The 21,530-nt window shown below is 41.0% G+C and overlaps 1 protein-coding gene across 1 annotated transcript; it reads right to left on the bottom strand.

Moving 5' to 3' along the window:
- Positions 1-119: 119 nt before the first annotated feature.
- LOC125995790 (HLA class I histocompatibility antigen, alpha chain G-like) lies at positions 120-20,929 on the bottom strand. Its single transcript, XM_049764777.1, has 10 exons — positions 20,866-20,929; positions 20,365-20,637; positions 19,956-20,231; positions 19,132-19,407; positions 18,920-19,021; positions 18,305-18,517; positions 18,134-18,181; positions 15,508-15,569; positions 13,360-13,451; positions 120-177 (listed from the first exon to the last, which is right to left on the bottom strand). Exons 1-10 carry the CDS (start codon positions 20,927-20,929, stop codon positions 120-122), a joined length of 1,464 nt encoding a protein of 487 aa, XP_049620734.1.
- Between the last annotated feature and the right edge of the window lie 601 nt (positions 20,930-21,530).

The following is a 21,530-nucleotide window of genomic DNA, read 5'->3' as shown; positions in this document are numbered from 1 at the left end:
GGGAACCCCCGGCTCAGAACTCCTGCGCCAACCTCGCCCTGGGATCAGAGACTTTGAGACCCACACCTAAGACCTGGGACTCCGTCCTCCCCAGCTGCTAGGCACTCCCTCCATCTTTGTCACACGGTCTCCCCGCGTTCTGCTTCCATCGTTTTCCTTTCAGGATCTCGGCACAGGCTTACACATTACATTACTGAGGATCCCAGAGATGTTTTTATATACGTGGGTCATGCTTTTACTGTGTCACCTTTTACTTGTGATAGAAATCTGAGTTAAAAGTTCTTAAATTAATCAAATTAATTCTTAAATTAATCAAATTGATTCTTAAATTAATTAAATTAATTCTTAAATTAATTAATTATTGGAAGAACATCAACAATCCAGTGTATCTTAAGAGATAGTCTTCGAAAGAAAGAGAACTAAATTGGCTAAAATGACAAGTGACCTGGGGTTCTGGCAGGGCACCGCATGGCCCCCGAGCATTGCTGGGTGTGGCTGGAGTCCCAGCAGCACATTCTCCTGGGAGAACCACCTCTTGGGAGGCTCTGGCTCCAAATAAAAAGGCAAAGGAAAAACATGTTCAAAAAAAGTAATCCGGATTATAACAGAATGGATCCTTCAAATTGTCCAAATGTCTTTTTTCTCTGTTTCATTAAAACCCCACTAAATTTTTAATATTTTGTTCTGTATTCAATCTGTTCTTTGAGTCAAAGCAAACAGAAATAAATTAAGCTCTATACAAGTATATAGAAATTAGTTGGTTTGGGGGATACGCCCAGTTGTGCTCAGAACTTACTCCTGGTTCTCTGTGCTCAGGAATAACTCCTGGGCAGGTTAAGGGGACCACAGAGGGTGCCAGGTATTCAACCTGTTTGCTGTATGCAAGGCAAGTGCCCTACCCATTGTATTGTTTTTCTAGCCCAAGAAATGATAACTTTATAAGATAACTTTATCAGATAATTTTGGATAACTAATTTTAGTAATAATAAGAAAGTCATATGAAAGGGAAAAGAAGTTCATTTCTTTCTTTCTTTTTTTTTTTTTTTTTCCTGGTTTTTGGCTTTTGGTTTTTGGCCACACCTGGTTACTCCTGGCTATGCGTTCAAACATTGCTCCTGGCTTGGGGGACCATATGGAACACCTGGGAAGGAACCAGAGTCCATCCTAGGTGCAAGACAAATGTCCTATCGCCTTTGCCACCACTCCAGCCACAGAAGCCTATTTCTTGATTCAGAAAATGGGAGTGTGTTAAGATTAGGGATCTCCTGCCCTGTAGAAGTATTAGACTTTTGAAACAAAATGCTTATATACATTTGGTAAAATTAAAGAGTTTGGTAGGTGAAATGGGAACTCAAAACTCATTGTGTTAAGTTTTCTCAATATAGTCAAGGCCATCTACCACAAGCCAATGGCAAATATTACTCTCTGTAAATTATCTGGGCTGTTAAATCCTTTGTTGGGTATTTGTGAATCCAAGAACAGTTCCCAGAATGAGAAATTACTTCCCATCCCCTTGTCTTCTTTCGGGCGCGGGGGGGGGGGGAGACCTTGGTAATATTTATCCGCAGCAAATAATAATCCACACAGACAAGAAGGATAGGGTGTAAAAGATTGGGCAAAGAGAGCAAGAGAATCCTCTTGCAGCATGCAGCTTTCGCAAAAAGACCCCTCTTCCCTCTCCATCAAGCTATTTATTGCCAACTCCACAGTGCCCCCACCTGGAAGGGCTAGGTGGGGGCAATCGTCACAGAACAATCCTAAGGAAATAGTTTTATATACAACAATTCCAAGAATAATCTTATGGAAACTTTTTCATATACTACAACTCTCAATGGAGACAAACTAAAAGCCTTTCCCCTAAAATTGGGTACACAAAAAGGCTGCACTCTCTCACCACTCCCGTTCAACATAGTGCTAGAAGTTCTTGTTGTAGATATTAGGCAAGAAAAAGATATCAAGGCATACAGATAGGACAGGAAAAAAAATCAAGCTCTCACTGTTTGCAGATGACATGATACTATATTTAGAAAATATTTTGCATTTATTGTCCCTTTATCAAAGATTAAATGATTGTATGTCTGGTGTACATTCTCTGAATACTCAAGTCTATTCCACTGATTTGATGGTCTGTCTATGCTAATACCATGCTGTTTTAAAGGCTATAGCTTTGTAATATAATTTAATGTTGGGGAAAGTAATTCCTCTCATATTCCTTTTTTCAAGGATTGAAACCTCTACCAAAAGCTTCTAGAAACAATTAATTCATATAGCAGAGTAGCAAGCTACAAAATTAACATGCAATAATCAAATATAATAAAAAATTTTATACACCAATAATGATAGAGAAGAAATGAACATTAATAAAACAACCCCATTTACATTAGTTTCACACAAACTCAAATACCTTGGAGTCAACTTAACCAAAGAAGTGAAGGACCTATACAAAGAAAACAACAAAAGCCTGCTTCAAGAAATAAAAGAGGACACATGAAAATGGAAACACATACCCTGCTCATGGACTGGGATGATTGACATCATTAAAATGGCATTACTTCTCAAAGAATTGTATAAATTTAATGCAATCCCTCTAAGAATACCCATGAAATTTTCAAAGAAATGGAATAAACACTTCTAAAATTTATTTGGAACAATAAATAACCATGGATAGCTAAATCAATCCTTGAAAAAAGGAATATGAGAGGAATTACTTTCCCCAACATTAAATTATATTACAAAGCTATAGCCTTTAAAACAGCATGGTATTAGAATAGAAAGACCATCAAATCAGTGGAATAGACTTGAGTATTCAGAGAATGTACACCAGACATACAATCATTTAATCTTTGATAAAGGGACAATAAATGCAAAATGGAGCAAGGAAAGCCTCTTCAACTAGTGGTGTTGGCACAACTGGTCAGTCACTTGCAAAAATTTGAACTCAGATCTATCACCATGCACAAAGGTCAAATCCAAATGGATTAAAGACCTTGTTATCAGACCTAAAACTATAAGGTATAAAGAACAACATGTAGGTATTACACTACATGACATTGAGAATAAAGGCATCTTTAAGAAAGAAACAGCACTCTCCACAGCAGTGGAAGCAGAGGTAAACAAATGGGACTATATTAAACTGAGAAGCTTCTGCACCTCAAAGGAAATAGTGCCTAGCATACAAACCCCCACAAAATGGGAGAAGCTATACACCCGATACCCATAATATATGGAGTTAATATCAAAGATATACAAGGTACTGTCAGAACTTAATAAGAAAAAAATCTAACCCCATCAAAAATAGGGAGAAGAAATGAACAATTTCTCAAAGAAAAAATACAAATGGCCAAAAGACACATGAAAAAATGCTCCACATCATTAATCATCAGGGTGATGCAAATTAAAACAAAAATGAGGCACTATTTCACACAACAGAAACTGGCACATACCACAAAATCCAAGAACAATCAGTGCTGAAGGGGATGTGGAGAGAAAGAAACTCTCATTCACTGCTGGTAGGAATGCCATCTGGTCCAGCCTTTATAGAAAAAAATATGGTTATTCCTCAAAAAACTGGAATAAAGCTCCCATATGATCCAGCTATACCACTCCAAGGATATATCCTAAAAACACAAAAGTATAATTTAAAAACCTCTTCCTCACATTTATATTCATTGCAGCACTATTTACAGTAGCCAGACCCTGGAAACAACAAAAATGGCCTTCAACAGATGAATGGCTAAAGAAACTGTGGTAAATGTACACAATGGAATATTAATGCAGCTGTCAGGAGAGATGAAGTCATGTCATTTTCTTATACATGTATGTACATGGAATCTATTATGATGAGTGAAATAAGTCAGAGGGAGAGAGATAGACACAGAATAGTATCACTCATCTATGGTTTTTTTAAATTTTTTTAATTCATTTTATAAGACTTTTTTTTTTGGTTTTTGGGTCACACTAGGCAGTGCTTAGGGGTTACTCCTGGCTCTACACTCAGAAATCGCTCCTGGCAGGTTCGGGGGACCATATGGGATGCCAGGATTCGAACCACCATCCTTCTGCATGCAAGGCAAATGCCCTACCTCCATGCTATCTCTCTGGCCCCCTCATCTATGGTTTTAAGAAAAATGAAAGACATTTTTGTAATAGTCTCAGAGACAAAAAAGATGAGGGCTGGAAGGTTCAGCTCATGATATGAAGCTCACCATAAAGAGTTGTGAGTGCTGTTAGTGAAATAACTACACTGCCAACTATAGTGACAATGTCAATGAATGTGAGAAGTAGAAAGCCTGTCTCAAATACAGGCGGGGGGTTAGGAAGAAGGGAGATTTGGGACATTGTGGATGGGAATGTTGCACTGGTGAAGGTATGTGTTCTTTATATGATTGAAACTCAAACTACAATCATGTTTGTAATCAAAGTGTTTAAACAAAGATTTAAATAAAAGAAGAAAGAAATAAGAAGGAAAGAAAGAAAGAAAAAGAAAGAAGAAAGAGAAAGAAAGAAAGAGAGGAAGAAAGAAAGACAAGAAAGAAAGAAAGAAAGAAGAAATAAAAAAAAGTAAGTGGGTAATAGTAATTTGCAAAAAAATGTACTCAATGAGTGGGGCCTGTGATATAAGTCTGCGGTGCACAGTTTTCTGTTTCAGAGGTCTCAGTGGTCTTATGCTTTAGGTTTTAATAGAAGACCTAATTAAAAGGAAATGACTAAATTGGAGTATTTTATGAAGTTATTGTCATAATGAGCACTGTACAATATCTGGTATCTAGTATAATTGAGCACCAAGTTGCAAAATTAGAGTGTCCACTCTATTTTTCCAGGAATCACTGTGGACAAAGAAGCTGAAGGGTTATTTTATACCTTAATAAAAATAAATTTAAGACACTAAAACATAGTCTTAGTAATCCCCCTGCAGGAGTCCCTGGGTTTCAATCATTTTCTGCATTTGATTCTATAGATAAATACATTAGAACATTATAGGCCTTTGTAGTGAGAAGTTGATTGAACACCTGTTCACTCTGAACCACTGTTTCCGTTGGTGCTGGTTTCTTTATGGTATAAGGATAGTAGAGGTTTTGTGTTTCCCCTCTTCTGCTTGATTTGATCACTTCTTACTATACCCTGACATCTACAGTGTTCAGCGTTTCTACCATTTATACCGTTGTGTTTCTTCAGAGTATTAAATGAATATATAGTATATATTCTAAATACCTCAAATAAGTGCTATCATTCTGTATTTATCATTCTTCTGGCTTACTTCATTTATTCTATCCATGTTGCTGCAAATTGCACGATTGTATCATTTCTTACTGCTATGTAGTATTTAATTGTGTATATTATGTACCACACCTTCATAATCCACTCATCTGTTGTTGGACATTGAGGTTAATTCCAAATCTTGGCTATTGTACTGAGTGCTGCAATAAATAGTGGTGTGCATACATACTTTTGGATGAATTTTCATCTATCTTGGGGATTGATACCCAGGAGTGTGATTGCTGGGTCATATAACAGCTCAATTCTGAGTTTACTGAGCACTCTCCATACTGTTTTTCATAGGGATTGGACCAGCATTCCCACCAGCAGTGGATGAGAGTTCCTTTCTTACCACATCCCACCAACAGAGATTGGTCCTGTAATTTTTTTGATGTGTGCAATCCTCACTGGTGTAAGGTAGTACCTCATTGTTTTTCTTGATTTGGATTTCCCTAGTGATGAGTAATGGTAAACATGCTTTCATGTGTCTATTGGCCATCTGTTGGTCTTCTGCAGAGAAGTGTCTATTCATTTCTTCTCCCCATTTTCTATGACTTTATTAGATTTTGTGGAGCTCACCTTTCTGAGTGCTTTGTATATTCTAGATATTAACACTTTATCTGTTGTGTTGAGTTGAAAGAAAATTTTCCCATTCCATTAGCTATCTTCTATTTTTGACCAGTGTTTCTTTCACCTTGCAGAAACTTTTTATTTTGATGTAGTATCATTTATTTAGGTTTGATGCTATAGCTCTTGCCATTGGCATTCTATCATCAAGAACTTTTTTAATATGTGTAAGTCTTGAAGTGTTCTGCTTATTTTTTCCTCAATGAACATTATAGTTTCAGGTCTAATTTCAAGGACTTAAATTCATTTTGAGTTGACTTTTGTGTAAGGTGTGAGGTATGGATCAATATTTAATTTCTTACAGGTGGTTATCCAGTTGTTCCAACATCATTTGTTGAAGAGACTGTCTTTGTTCCATTTCAAATTCGTGGCTCCTTTGTCAAATATTAATTGACTGTATATTTGGGGTATGTCACTGGATATTCTATTCTGGCCCATTGGTCTGAGATTGTGTCTTTGTTCTAATACCATGCTGTTTTGATCACTATAGCTTTAAAGTAAAGCTTCAGATTAGGTAAACTTGTTTTTCTATATGGATTTGGCTAACCTGGATCTGCTGTGGTTCCACACAAGCTTTATAATTGATTGTTCTAAGTCCTTAAAAAAAGATGTCTGAATTTGGATAGGGATTGGATTTTAGCATGAATGGGTGTTGAACTTTTTGCATTGATTGATATGATTATGTGATATTTGTCTTTCTTATTGTTGATGTGATGTATGATGCTGATTGATTTACTTATGTTGAACCATCCTTTCATCCCTGGGATGAAACCCACTTGGTCATGGTGTATAATATTTTTGATATATTGTCGGATTCAGTTTGCTAAGATTTTATTGAGGATTTTTGCATCCCTGTTCATTAGTGAGATTGGTCTGTAGTTTCTTTCTTGGTGGTGTCTGTGTCATTTTTCGGAATAAGTGTGATATTAGCCTCATAAAAGGAATTAGGGAGGATTTCTATTTTTTTTTGTTTTTTAGTGTTTTGGCAGAGGCTGACGATGGTAGTAATGGTAGTAATTCTCTGAATATTTGTTAGAATTCACCTGTAAAACCATCTGGACCTGGACTTTTGTTCTTGGGGAGTTTCTTATTTACTGTTTCAATTTCCTTAGCCTGTTTAAGCTTTCTACATCCTCCTTATTAAGTCTCAGAAGGTGATGTGTTTTTCCAGAAATCTGTCGATTTCTTCTGGGTTCTCTAACTTAACTGAGTACAGTTGTTCATAATAAGCCCTCATCAAGTCTTGGATTTCTTGAGGTTCTGTTGAAATCTCTCCCCTTTCATCTGTAATCCTATTTATTTGGGTGTTTTCCCTTATTTTCTTTTCTTTTCTTTTTTCTTTTTTGGTTTTTGGGCCACACCAGCGCTGCTCAGGGGTTACTCCTGGCTGTCTGCTCAGAAATAGCTCCTGGCAGGCAACGGGAACCATATGGGACACCGGGATTCAAACCAACCACCTTTGGTCCTAGATTGGCTGCTTGCAAGGCAAACGCCGCTGTGCTATCTCTCCGGGCCCTTCCCTTATTTTCTTTGTGAGTCTTGTCAGTGGTTTGTCTATCATGTTTATTCTTTCGAAAAACCAACTCCTTGGGGGGAAGAGATTAGGGAAGGGGTGGAAGGATTTCTAGCTTTTGGTTCTACACCAAATTCTTTTTTGTTCTGGAGGTTAGCTCTGGCAAGTTGGCATGGGGTGTGGGGAGACGGCAGGCCGAAGGCCCTCTCCCTAGCTTGGGGGGTGTTGGGAGACCAGGGGGGTCTCCCCCCTTCCTCCCAGACTCCATGGGCATGCTTAAGTGCTGGCCCAGGTCACCAGAAAGGTGGATGTTGGGAGGACTCTAGAGGAGACCCCAGAACTATCCCCCACTCCCACCCAGCACATGGAGGGAAGAGATTAGGGAGGGGGAGGGCAGATTTCTAGCTTCTGGTTCTACACTGAATCCTAAAGAGTGGTGGGCTGGGGCAATCACCAGCAACTTTCTTTCTCACTGGTCTCCATTTTCAAAACTGCACAGGGGCTAGTGCCCCCATACGTATGATATTAATCAATAGGATTTTTTATGATTAATGTATGTTTTGCAGATGCAGAATGTTCATAATATATTCTACCCTTGCCTATGGCCGTACAAGCTCATGTGTAGTCCTTCACTCCCTCTCCCCCAACTACCATTACCTCACATTTAACCCTTTGAACCTTCAGTTCTTGACTCCTCAAGAAGCAGATAATTATCCCCACACAAAACCAGCTGCCAAACCATACCCTAAGTGATACCCTAATGATAGACTCTTAGCTTACAAAGATCCCAGTACTCTGTTGCTATTGATCTACTCGCAGAGGCCTCCTTCCTTCCTCCTTCCTTCATTGTGGGCTTTTGCTTGCTAAGGGACTCAGTTTCTGAGAAGTCACGGCTCAAGGATTTTTCCTGATATGGGTCTATTGCCAGTCGGTTATCAGACTGCACAAGCCAAACCACAGACCAAAGTGATGCACCAGATTTAACACACCCCCAACTATTTCAGAGACATAAAAGGATATATATATGTATATATATATATATTTTTGAATATATATTTGAATATCTTGTATGTATTTCCTTACAGCTATAATCCTTACTGAATATTCTCTTATACAGTGACTATTTTCACCACTGTTTTTTCTGTTATTTTGGTAGAAGAATGTCTGGAATTCTGGTAGAAGAGTCCCTAGATTTAGAGCTTATGTTAGAACCAAGTTACAGGGATTGTTGACTTCTTCCAGTGGTCCCCATATGCACCAATAATGCAATGAGGCATTGTTCAGGTTTTGCATAGGTGCATTAAAATGGGAAAATATTATACATACAGGCAAGTTCTTATCTAATAGAGATGGAAACACACAAATCTTGTAATACAGTGGGACCTTACATCCTGAACATTGTCATATGACCTGACTCAGGGCTCAGAAGAACTGGCATTGTTCATTCATACCTGAACCAGGATGCAATCTATGAAACAACCACGGTTGTCTATAACATCACCTGGGAGCAATCCTCTAACACAGAAGACCCTACCACTGCCCTGGTATCGACCCACTCCAAAGAAAGGTCCCTTAATACTAAGAAGACATAACAACAACAACAACAACCTGCTTTCAGGGTAGGGCTATCCGCATTGCCCTCTAATTGCAAGGTGAAGTTAGAGGATGCTCCACATCATCCTGACTTTGATATAGGATATGCACAGACTTCAGGATCTTTAACTACAGAAATCTGACACCAACAACAGCGACTGTGTGGGAAAAAAAGGTTTATTGGCACAACAGACAATGACTTAGGTTGGACAACCTAGTATGCCTGGAGCCTAGAAATGGTCTTATGCCAGAAAACTTCAGGGGTAAGGTATCCTTGTATTTAGGGCAGGGCTTTTCCTTTCTATGTCTCCCATATTTTGCTGTGCCTATGCAAACAACAATTGCCACTCTAACACTGTTTTTGCTATACTTCTTTAACTCCTATCCTTAAAAAAAAAAAAAGAAGAAAAGCTTATTAAACCTTCTGCTAGGCCTTTAATGAGTTAATTGGTGATTCAATGATTTTAAAAAATATACTTGCTACTGAACCTTTTCTTTCTCTTCCATCTTTTTAGTTTTTTAAAATTTTTTGTTGTTTTGTTTTTGTTTTTTTTTTTTTTTGGGTCACATCCGGCAGCGCTCAGGGGTTACTCCTGGATCCATGCTCAGAAATTGCTCCTGGTAGGCTTGGGGGACCATATGGGATGCCGGGATTCGAGCCACCGTCTTTCTGTGTCTAAGGCAAACGCCTTACCGCTGTGCTATCTCTCTGGCCCCAGTTTTTAAAAAATATTTTTTTAAAATAACTTTGCCTTTGTTCTTCCTGAAACAATGTATTATAATCAATTGTGAAAACTATGTGATACATTTCCTTTAAATAAATTTTAAAAAAAGAAAGAAAAACCAACTCCTAGTCTCATTGATTATTTGTATTATTTTCTTTGTTTCTATGTTGTTTATTTCTGCTCTGGTTTTTATTATTTCTTGTCTTCTATCTGTGTTTGGGTTTCTTTGCTGCTGTTTTTCCAGGTCCTTATAGTGTCCCTTTAAACTGTTGATTTTGTCATTTTCCTCTTTCTTAACATTGGCCTGTATTGCTATGAGTTTCCCCCTAATAACTGCTTTTGCTGTGTCCCACATATTTTGACAATTTGTTTCTTCATTGTCATTCTTCTCAAGAAATCATTTTATTTCTTCCTTGATTTCCTCTTTGATATAGATGTTGTTTAGCAGCATGTTGTCTAATCTCCAGGTGTTGTATTTTCTCCATACCTTCTTTTTATGGTCAATCTTGTTCTCTGTTTCATTGTGATCTGATAGGATGCTTCTTATAATTCTTATATTTGTGATTTTGTGTAAGTTAGATTTATATCATAAGGTGTGTTCTATTCTAGAGAATATTCCATATGCACTTGAGAAGAATGTGTATTCCACTTTTTGAGGGTGGAGGGCCCTGTTGAAGTCCATTAGACCTAGTTCTTCTAGTTTCTTATTTAGGGTTCTTATGTCTTTGCTAGTTTTCTGCCTAGTGGATCTATCTTTATTTTTTATTTGTATTTTTTGGTTTTTGGGCCACACCTGGCAGTGCTCAGGGATTACTCCTGGCTGTCTGCTTAGAAATAGCTCCTGGCAGGCACGGGGGACCATATGGGACACTGGAATTCGAACCAACCACCTTTGGTCCTGGATCGGTTGCTTGCAAGACAAACGCCGCTGTGCTATCTCTCCGGGCCCTTTTTCTAATATTTTATTTAAACACCTTGATTACAAACATGATTGTGGTTGGGTTTCAGTCATGAAAAGAACACCCCCCCATCACCAGTGCAACATTCCCATCACCAGTGTCCCAAATCTCCTACCTCCCCACCCCACCCCTGCCTGTACTCAAGATAGGCTTTCTATTTCCCTCTAGTGGATCTATCTAATGGTGATAATGGTGTGTTGAATTATCCTACTTCAATCACGTTTACTTTAATATTTCTCTTAGGTTTGTAAGCAAACACCTTACATATTTTCTGGCTCTACATTTGGTGCATAAATGTTGATCAGAGTTAGTACTTCTTGGTCTAATGTTTCCCTGATCAAAAGTAGGGACCCTCTTTGTCTCTGATCACTTTCTTGGGGTTGAATGCAATTAGGTCTGATATAAGAATGGCTATCCCAGCAATTTTTTTTTGTTTTCCATTGACTTAAATAATTGATTTCCATCCTTTTATTCTTTTTAGTTTATTTTGGGGGGGTCACATTTGGCTGCACTCAGGAGTTACTCATGGCTCTATGCTCAGGAATCACTCCTGGAAAGCTCTGGTGACCATATGGGGTGCTGGAATTCGAACCACCAACCTTCTGCAGGCAAGTCAAACGCCTTACCTCCATGCTATCTCTCTGGTCCCTACCATCCTTTTATTATAAGCCTGTGTCTATCCTGATATTTTAGGTGTGTTTCTTGCAGGCAGCAGATATCTTGTTTTTGTTTTCTGATCCAACCCTCTACTCTATGTCTTTTAATAGGGGAGGTTAGTCCATTGACATTTAAGGAGATTATTGACAGAGGTTTGTTGTGTAGGTTTGTTGTTGTTACAATTGGGTGTTTGGGTTGTGTAGTTCATCTCTGAGTAGTTCATTTAGAGTTGGTTTGGTTAGTACAAATAGTGAGAGTTCTTTTCTGTGTGAGAATGTTTTTAGTCTGCCCTTCCATGAAAATGACAATTTTGCTGGGCAGTGTACTCTAGGTTGGAAGATCTTTCGTTTAGTAGCTTAAAGATGTCATTCCACTGTTTTCTCGCTTGAATTGTTTCCAATGGGAGAACTGGTTTAATTCCTTCCTTTGTACCTGAGGTTTTTTCCCTCCCTTATTGTTTAAAGAATTCATCTTTCTCTTTCTCTTTGGGTTTTTTTTTTTTTTTTTTTGCCATTTGGTTTACTATATTTCTTGATGTTGACCTATTAGGATCTATTTTATTCAAGAGTCTTTTTTCCTCTTAAATTTGTGCAGGTGTCTCTTTCCAGAGGGTGGAAAAATTTTCTGCAATTATTCCCCTCACTAATTGCCCTTTTCTTTTTACCTCGCCTTCTGGTATTCCTACAATTTGTAGATTATTTCTTTTTTGTTTTCTTTTTTTGGTTTGGTTTTTGGCCACATCCAGGATGCTAACGGGTTACTCTTGACTATGCTCTCAGAAATCTGGCTTTGGGGGACCATATGGGATGCTGGGGCTCAAACTAAGGTCTGTCCTGAATCAGCCACATGCAAGGCAAATGCCATACCACTGTGCTATAGCTCCAGCCCCAGATTATTTCTTTTATTTTTGTTCAGTAGGTACCTTACTTTTTCTTCCCATGTTTATCTCTCATTTGTTTGTTGTCTTCTTTGTTGTTTCTGACAAGCATTTGTCTTTGAGTTCGAGTTCATCCATACAATTCTATGTCAGCATTTTTCAACCACTGTGTCACAGCACACTAGTGTGCTGTGAGATATTGTCTGGTGTGCTGTGGGAAAAAATCCAATTTCATCCATAACATGCAGCCTTGGCTCACAAATAGACCAATCATTAGATTGTAAGTAAAAAGAAATATGAACAATTATAAAATACTTTATTATTTATATTACTCATAATAAAGTAATTATAAAATAATTGATTTGTTTATTTGATTCCTATTCAAGAGAATTACTTTATAGATAGTCAATATATACACAGAGTTAACATTTTTTAATATTTTCTAGTGGTGGAGTGCCTCGTGATTTTTTTTTCATGAAAAAGTGTGCCTTTTGTGTGCGATTCTGCTATTGTGGCTTGCTATCATGCTTTTTCGTTCCCTTAGTTCCATTTGTATGGACTCTCTCATCTCCTGATAGAGTTCTTCTTTGAGTTGGATAAATTGATCATCTATGGATTTCTTAATTTCTTTTGTTAGTGATTGTTTGAATTTCATTCCTAAGATATTAAATGCTGTTTTTAGGTCCTTTTAGGTCCTTTTTAGTTCATCCTTTTTGGGGGACTAGGAAATCTGTTAGGATTTCTTTCTATGTCCCCAGATGCTGGTGCATCAGTTTCCCCATTGTTCTCTGCATAGGGTAGGTTGGTGTATTGGAATTTCAGGTTATTATATTCAGGAGTGATAGAGATAATGCAGGTTAGTTTATTAGGTTTTTATTTTGGTTATTGGTATATATATTGGTATATATATAAATATATATATTTTTTAAGGGAGATAGGAGATAGAACTGTCTGGTATTGACTGAAGTGTCAGTGGGGCTTGTAGCACAGCAGGATCATGGCCATAGTGTGTACCTATAGATCCTCCTATTCCCTCCTGATCAGGGAAGTGATGGACATTTGAGAAGCAGGCAGTTGATTCTTCAACTTTGGAGTGACCGTGGTTTTCAAAAGGCAGGGTGTCCAAGTGGGTGTTGCTATCCATTTACCTACCCAGTGTTGGCAGTGGGACCGAATTTCTGTCCAGCAATGGCCGAGGTGCAGAACTGGTGTGGGAAGGGGCCCTTGGCATACCTTTCAAGTCCCTGCAGGCAGCAGGACACCAGTTAAGATGTGGTTATTCTTTCTTGGAGGGAGATCGCACATACACAAAGACACAAAGACAGACACGGAGACAGACAAGGGTGGGAAAAGGATTTCAGATCCAAATCCAATTCCGTTTATTGAAACTCAAGGCCTGGCTTATATACTTTTTGCGGGCACAGTTCTGCTCGTAATTATGTTGATAGGGGATAGATACATTGAGCAGGTCAGATTGTCCAGATAACAGGATCCACCGGCAAGTGGGATGGAATGTACAGATAATGAGATCCATTTCCATCAGGCCGGGGTGCACTGATAATGGAACCCATCTCTGGCAGGTCAGAATGTACAGATAACGGGGACCTCATAATTTAGACTCAGTTTTCCAGGACCAAAATTCTGTGCCTTCTTGGTTTCTGTACAAGCCTTAAATCTTAAATGTCTATTTATTCCTCAAGACTGCCTGCTTTTAGCATAGTTCTCTGCTTGTTTGCTTTTCTGTGCCTAACAAGCCTTAAATCTTAAATGTTTATATTTATTTCTCAAGGCTGCTTGCTTTTAGCAAAGTTCTGTGCCTGTCACAAGGCCCTGCATTTCAGCTAAGTTTTCTGCCTATTATAAGGGCTCTTGGCACAAGTCTGAGCACCTCCTGTCAACCCCCTGTGAGAAAGGATCCACCAGGTTGGGTTGACAGTGCCCTGGGGATGTGTTGCCTCCCACTCACCTTCCCTGTTGGCAGCGGGAATGAGTGTCTACCCAACAATGGCCAAGGCGCAAAGGGGGAGGGGGAGGAGCCCTTGGTGCTTATTATTTTTTAAATTCACAAGAAACCTTGGAAATTTTAAGCTTCAATGGCCAACAATCACACTCACACACACACAAAAAAGGTCATTATCGCATATCATTACAAATATCCAAATCAAGATGTCAATGAGATGTAGACTTCCTATTTTCATACTAGATTATATACTGGGTCGATCCCCCACTTTGGAGAAGCCTGCATTCTCTCTTGGTCATATTACTCTTTTTTCTTTTCTTTCTTTTTCTTTTTTTGGGGGGCACACCCGGTGATGCTCAAGTGTTACTCCTGAATATGCACTTAGAAATTGCTCCTGGCTTGGGGAACCATATAGGATGCCGGAAGGGGGGGGGGAATAGAACTGGTCCATCCTAGATTAGCTCTGGCAAGGCAGACGCTTTACCGCTCCATGCCACCACTCCAGCCCCAACTCTCTCTTTTTCTTATGTTCTCCCTCCCTTTGCTCAAAAGCAGAAAGCCTTTCCCGGCTCTTCTCTTTGAAATTCTTTTCTGTGAAGGAAGGTGACAGACCTGAATGCCATAGGTAAGACCTAGGACCAACTCTCCTTTTTTGCAAAAAGGAATTCTTTGCTTCAGCCTGTGCCCATGAATGACTTCCTGAGAAATTTGGTGGCAGGCATCACCCACCCACACCAGGCAAACCAAGTGGACAGACCAACTGAATGTCAAGTGTGGTTTGAGTGCAGAGCTCAAGAACCCACACGAGGCCAGCAAGATATATAACAAAATAGAAGAAAGTGCAACAAAGTAGTCACAAATATAAAGTTATTGTTACTTTTACAAAGAACCCACACATCTGGTCTCCGTGACTCAGGACAATGTTATTTGTGGAATTAATTAATGTAGGAATTCTTCCTGTTTTTGGTGCCTGGTAATTTGGGAGGGAGGATTTACCACATTCCGTGGTCCCCTCAATATGTTAATGTCATAAATAAGGAAAGTCTGAGAAAGTGTCACAGAAAGGCATGACTGGTATTTAATGTAGCTCCTAGGTGAGACAGCAGAACCTTAAATATATATATAAAGAAAACTAATAAGATCAAAGTAGGGTGTCTAGTGAAAGTGCTTATGAAAGTGAAAGTATTTACTTCCATGACCATAAAATTCTACTAAAATAATATAAAATTTGATGATGAAACAATATTTAAAGAAATTATGGGTAAGAATTCCCTAAATTTGAGAACTATAAACACAGAAATCCAAGAAATGAAAATAGATTCAACTAGGAAAACTCCAACACATGTGTCCTCAAAAATGACAAACTCCAAAGAGAGAGACAGGATGTTGAAAGCAGCAAGATCTATAAAGAAATATACAAAAAGATATGTTTCACAGTAGATATAATCAAATGAGACTATAAATGAGAAGAGCACAAAGGGATGTCATACAAACACCACAAAATAAACATCTCACCAGGAATTATATAACCAGGGGCTGGAGAGATAGCATGGTGGTAGAACTATTGTCTTGCATGCAGAAGGATGGTGGTTCGTATCCCGGCATCCCATATGGTCCCCCGAGCCTGCCAGGAGTGATTTCTGAGCGTAGAGCCAGGAGTCACCCCTGAGCACAGCTGGGTGCGACACCCCCAAAAAAAGATGACCTCACCAGCTATCTTATCATTCATATTTGAAGGAATGATATAAAGCTTCAAGAAAGATAGCATCTTAGTGGATTCATAGTCCTCAAACCAGTTTTACCAGAAGCACTAAATGAGCTTCTATAAAAGATAGAAAAAACTTATCTGCGTGTAGCATTGACTATGATACTCAGTAATAGTACTTTTGATATTCCTCTATGAAATTAAGGAAGGAGTTTTATACATTTTCAATAGTTAATTAACATTTCATTTATTCATGAATGCTTTATGCTTTACCAGTCATTTTCACGATAGCTATTATAGCAATTACTCATTTGCATTAGCACATACTTAAGCAATATTTATAATATCTTCTAATTAAAATCAATATTTCCTTGCTTAAAATAAAACATTTTGTATTTTATAAGCATATTCAGATATTCCCTTTACATTGTATTCTCTTCACTCTTAATAAATTTTAGTCATAGATTTTACCTACTTAATGTAAACTCCAAAACTGATTAGCAAAGAATATCAGGGAAGACATGGTTTTACCATAATAAGGCCCAAGTACAAAATAAAGCTGATTGTGATGTATTTAGATACCACTGCTGAAAACTTACTTACATAAATCAGGGTAGACATTTATTGTATTAAATTATTTTCTTCATAGAGATTAAACTTGTATCAAAATAAATCTTTACAAATTGACCATTTATAAAAATTCTTTTATTGATTTAGTTGCTGGTAATTCCAAACACACACACATTGAGGGGAGGAAAGAGGAGATGAACAGGCACAGGTGGGTAATGGGTTGCACTCCTTCTAGATCCAGACACAGAGAGGAGAAGGGAGAACAAGGCCTGCAATGTCCCCCTGGAAGGACCAGCCTCTGAAGTGTGCCCACCACAACTCACAACTCACCCTTCTTCAGAAAAAAAAAGATCTTAGGTTCACATGTAACATTCTCTAACCCCAAAGTTTGAAGATAACCAAGACAACTTTATAATCCATGTATTCATATCACAGAAAGTGCTAGGATTGCTGGGAGAGGAAGGTAAGTTTGCACAAAAAACAGAAACTCACTGAAGCTGAAAAACAGTAAGGTCACTCCTCTCTGCTGATTGAAGACTATAAATCCTTAAAGAAAGGCAGAAAATTTTGAGCAGAACAATACAGGATACAACCTTAGAACAAGTGCAAAGGCAAGATGAGACTGAACATTCATGTCTTTATGCTCAGGAATGCCAATATACATGGTTCCTGCTGAGATTTGAGGGGACATGAAAGATAAATGCACCCTGTGGCTTAGTGATGTGAGTATTCAGAGAGAATGAGATGTAAATGTCTGTACAAGAGGACAGTCCCTTCCTCCAGAGAAACACAAACATAAAGATGAGACTGTGGAATATACCCAGGAATATACCCATGAGCCTAAATTGACAGCACAGAAGGCCTCACTGCTCAAGGCCTGGGACAGGATAAAGACCAGGTATTGCCTGAGTCTCTGTTGTCAAGGACCTGAAATGATAATGGGATACTGAAGGACCAGAACAAGTAGCAGCAGAAATGACCAAGCTGCGGAGTGACCATGTCAAAACCCTCAATGCACTGAGACAGACTGGGCACAGGCTCTGTTCCCACTGATCCCTTCAGGACCTCTCCTATCAAATTGTCATGGCCACACCTGTGACAAACTCAAAACAGAAAACACACATATATCCTGGAAGGTCTAAAAATTTCCATTTATTCACTGTCAAATTTTAGGGATCTCACTTATTAACCCCTGAATTCCATAATATAGGAATTAGGGGAGAAAACTACAAATTAGGTACTCATATCTAGTAGGGGAGAAACAATATTCAGGTAAACAAAAAGCTATCATAGATGTATCTGTGATATAGGACTGTATCTGCTGACAAAGGTCAGTGCATCAGGGAAGAGAACACAGATCAGTAGGGGGAGAGGCCCACTACAAGGGGGTAGGCCAGTCTTCCCTTCCTCACAGGATGTGATAGAACAAAAGAGAATCTGGACCCTTGACAGAAAGAGAATCAGCAGTTGTTAAGTCAAAATGTGTAAACATGAGAAAAGCCTGCATTCTTCAGTTCTATGCAAGGCATCTGGTAGCACACTGGAAAAGAGAAGAATGAACAGACTCAGGTGATCCCAGGAAATGATCATATACTTACTTAACAAGCTCCCAACATCTCAAAAAACCCCAAACCCAGTCCTGTAAAAGCTGCCCAAACCCTTCCACTCTTGCATCCAGAGCTGAGCATCACCTTCAGGATTTGTGAAAGACTCATCAGAGCTCCGGGCACTAACACTGTCTAGAGAAGAACAAACAAAAAGATCAGAGCCGTTGTAATGGAATCAAAGGACAAACTGCCCAGTGGTACCTGTGGACTTTATCCCCAGGGTGTCAGAGATTCCACACCCATCTTTAAACTCACTTGCAGCCTGAGTGTAATGTCTTCCTTTTTTGCCGGTGGGAAGAAAACATGACAGGGGAGGAACAAACCAGAAAAGGTCACAGCCCCTGTGATGGAACCAAAGAACAACCCACCCCCTCCCCAAAGCTCCTGTGGACTCTATCAACCGGGTGTAAGATTCCCCACAGAACACCCAATACTTACTTGCAGCTTGAATGTTCTGTTCTTTTTTACCTGGGGAAGAAAACAAGGAGAACACTGGGTCAGGAGATCACAGAGAAACTCTCCAGTTCAGGATCCCAGGGAAGCTCTAGAATTCTGAAGACTGAGGGCAGGATCAGGAAACATGAAGAAAAGAGGTGTTCCTGGACTGCACCAGCCTCCTCCAGGTAGTCTGTGCCCAGCAGGGAGATTCCCTCTGACCTATGCCCACTGAGAATCAGGGCTCATCACCCACTCATCAAGATGAAAATGTCTTTCATTGTATAGAACTGAGAGCTGAACACACAGGATAAGTGTGAGCAACCAGCACAGGTTTGACTGATGTTTCCCACTAATGAGGCAGGAGAAATTCTGTGGGTGGGTGGGAACCCTATGAATGAGTAAGAAAGCTCAGAGCCACACCGCTCACCCTACCTGAGTGTTTCTTCTTGCATATCACTAGTGTCACAACCACCACAGCCATAAGGACAACCACACCAATGATGACCTTGGAGAGGGTAGACAGAGGAGGGGGATCTGGGAAGAGAAGGAAGGAGAGATTTGACTCCCAACACTCTGATGTTACCCAGAGGGCCCTCTCCTGATTCACCTGAGGATAGGGTCTATGTCCCTATTCCCCTCCTCACCCCATCTGAGGATGTCAGGCTGCGGCAGCCCCTGGTGCTGCACATGACACGTGTATCTCCGCTCCTCTCCAGAAGGCACCACCACAGCCGCCCACTTCTGGAAGGTTCCGTTCCCTGAAGGTCTGGTCTCCACAACCTGTGTGTCCTGAGTCAATTCCTCCTCATCACGCAGCCAGGTGAGGGAAATCTCCGCGGGATAAAAGTCCAGAGCCCAACACCTCAGGATGACCTCATGGTTAGAGAGGGGGTGGTGGGTTACGTGTCCTCTGGGGGGTTCTAGTGAAGGAGAGTAGAAAAATTTACACTGGTTTATTTTCATGACGTGGGTGAAGAAGCAATTGATTTGGAAGAAGGCAAAAGCAGCAAACAAACAAAATATCTGACACAAGCGTGTCTCAGGAAAATGGGATAAAATTCTAAAAAATTAGAACAGTGTTTGGATCGGTGTCTCAGATCTCTAAGGAGACTGATTCTGGACCTGACCTGGGTCGAGGATGAGTTGCCTGTAAGCAAGAGCAGGAGTTAAATCTTACATGTTCTCAGATGAGAACAAAAGTCTGAGAGAAAATTGACAGGTCCAACGTAACTGAGCTCTATTTCAAAGAAGGTGTCTCCTCACCTCAGGGAGACCAGGGTCCCTCAAAATCGTGCGGACACAGGGTGGACCTATGCGCAAGTCTCTTGTACAGAACATGGGAAACCAGGTGGGTCCCTCCCTCTGCTGACCCAAAGGAGGAGTGCTGTTCCGACACTGACCCCCGTTTCCTTCCCTCTTGTTGGGTGTCGCCCCGTCCAGGGAGACCAGGACCTGCGGCCCCTGGTACCTGTGCGCGGAAGCTTCTCTTTCAAGTTCTCCAGGGATTCACGGAGCCCATCCAGGCAGCTGCCCTCCAGGTAGTTCCTGGTTCGATCAGCCTCTTCCAACTGCTCCCACTTCTGCTTGGTGATCTGCGCCGCCGTGTCGGCCGCGGTCCAGGAGCGCAGGTCGTCGTTGAGCGCGAGGTAGTCGGCGCCGTCGTAGGCGTATTGGCTGTAGCCGCGCAGCAGGCGCCCGTCCGGCCTCCTGTCGCAGCCGCGATACCACTGGTAGGTGTGAGCGCCTGGAGCCGGGCAGAGATCAGCTCTGAACTGAAAGCGAAAGCCCTTCCCCGCGGGAGTCCAGGATGGCCCTGCAGCCTTGCGGGGACACTTGGGCCGGACTCGTGTCCCCGGGGTGGCCCGGCCCGCGCTCACCGGCCTCGCTCTGGTTGTAGTAGCCGCGCAGGTTGATCAGGCTCCTTCGGAAACTCTGCTCCGTGTCCTTTGCCACCGATGTCTGCTCGTCCCACAGCTGCTCGGGCCACAGCTGCTCTATCCAGGGCGCGCGCGGCTCCATCCTCCGGCTCTCCGAGTCGCTGTCGAAGCGCACGAACTGCGAGCCGTCCACGTAGCCGACGACGAGGAAGCGGGGCTCCCCGCGGCCGGGCCAGGACATGGCAGAGCTGAAATACCCCAGGGAGTGGGGACCTGGGGAGGGGGCGAGGGGTGAGACCAAGCCCGGCTCGCCTCCCCTCGGGTACCTGGTCCGAGGGTGAAGGGGGCGCAGGAGACTGAAAGGGGCAAGACCGAGGAGGGCGAGATTTGCGGCGCTGGAGTCGTTGAAAGTTGGGGGGACCGCGGAGAAGCCTCAGGGGTGGGAGTGGGGGACCTCCTCCCTCCTCCACGCAACAAACTGCCACCCGATCCCTCATTCACCCTCCAGGGTCCGGGTCAGGACCAGGGGCCCAGAGAGAAGCAGCAGGAGTGTTCGGCGTTCCATCACCCACAACTTCAGGGTCTGGAGCGACTCCCTTTGGGGACCCTGATTGGCTGCTCCGGACACTGATACCCAATGAAAGTGAGGACTTCGGTTTCTTCACGAGTATCCGGGCAGAAGACCCTGACACCGGTTGGAATCAAAAAGTGAAACTGGGGCGATCAGAAACCAACCAGCACGGAGCTCCAACACCGACCGCCCTGAAACATCGCCTTCTCCCGCTGCTCCTGTTTCCTCATATCATCTCCCTGAAGCATTGGTCCGAGGACAGTGACTGGCTTTCCAATATTTTCGTTTCAGAATCTCGATCATTCAGGCTTACAAGTTAGTGAGGACCCCCAGCGATGCTTTCGTGTATGTGAATTTTATCTATCTGTGTTTATCATTTTAGGAATTAAAGACTTTTGAATTAGTTTAATCGGAACCAAACCAACAACCCTTTTGTGTTAGCGTAGACTTTCTATGAAAAAGAACTAAATTAGATTTAAGGGCACAGGTCATGAAATTCCATTCCTGGCACCAAATAGTCCTTGAACACAGCTGGGTGTGGCACTGTTTGCAATCTCATGGGAGTTACTGCCTGCAAGTAAAAAAAAAAAAAAAA

Source organism: Suncus etruscus, chromosome 18 (assembly GCF_024139225.1).
Source record: "Suncus etruscus isolate mSunEtr1 chromosome 18, mSunEtr1.pri.cur, whole genome shotgun sequence".
Taxonomy (NCBI): Eukaryota; Metazoa; Chordata; class Mammalia; order Eulipotyphla; family Soricidae; genus Suncus; species Suncus etruscus.
This window is presented reverse-complemented; position numbering and strand designations above follow the sequence as displayed.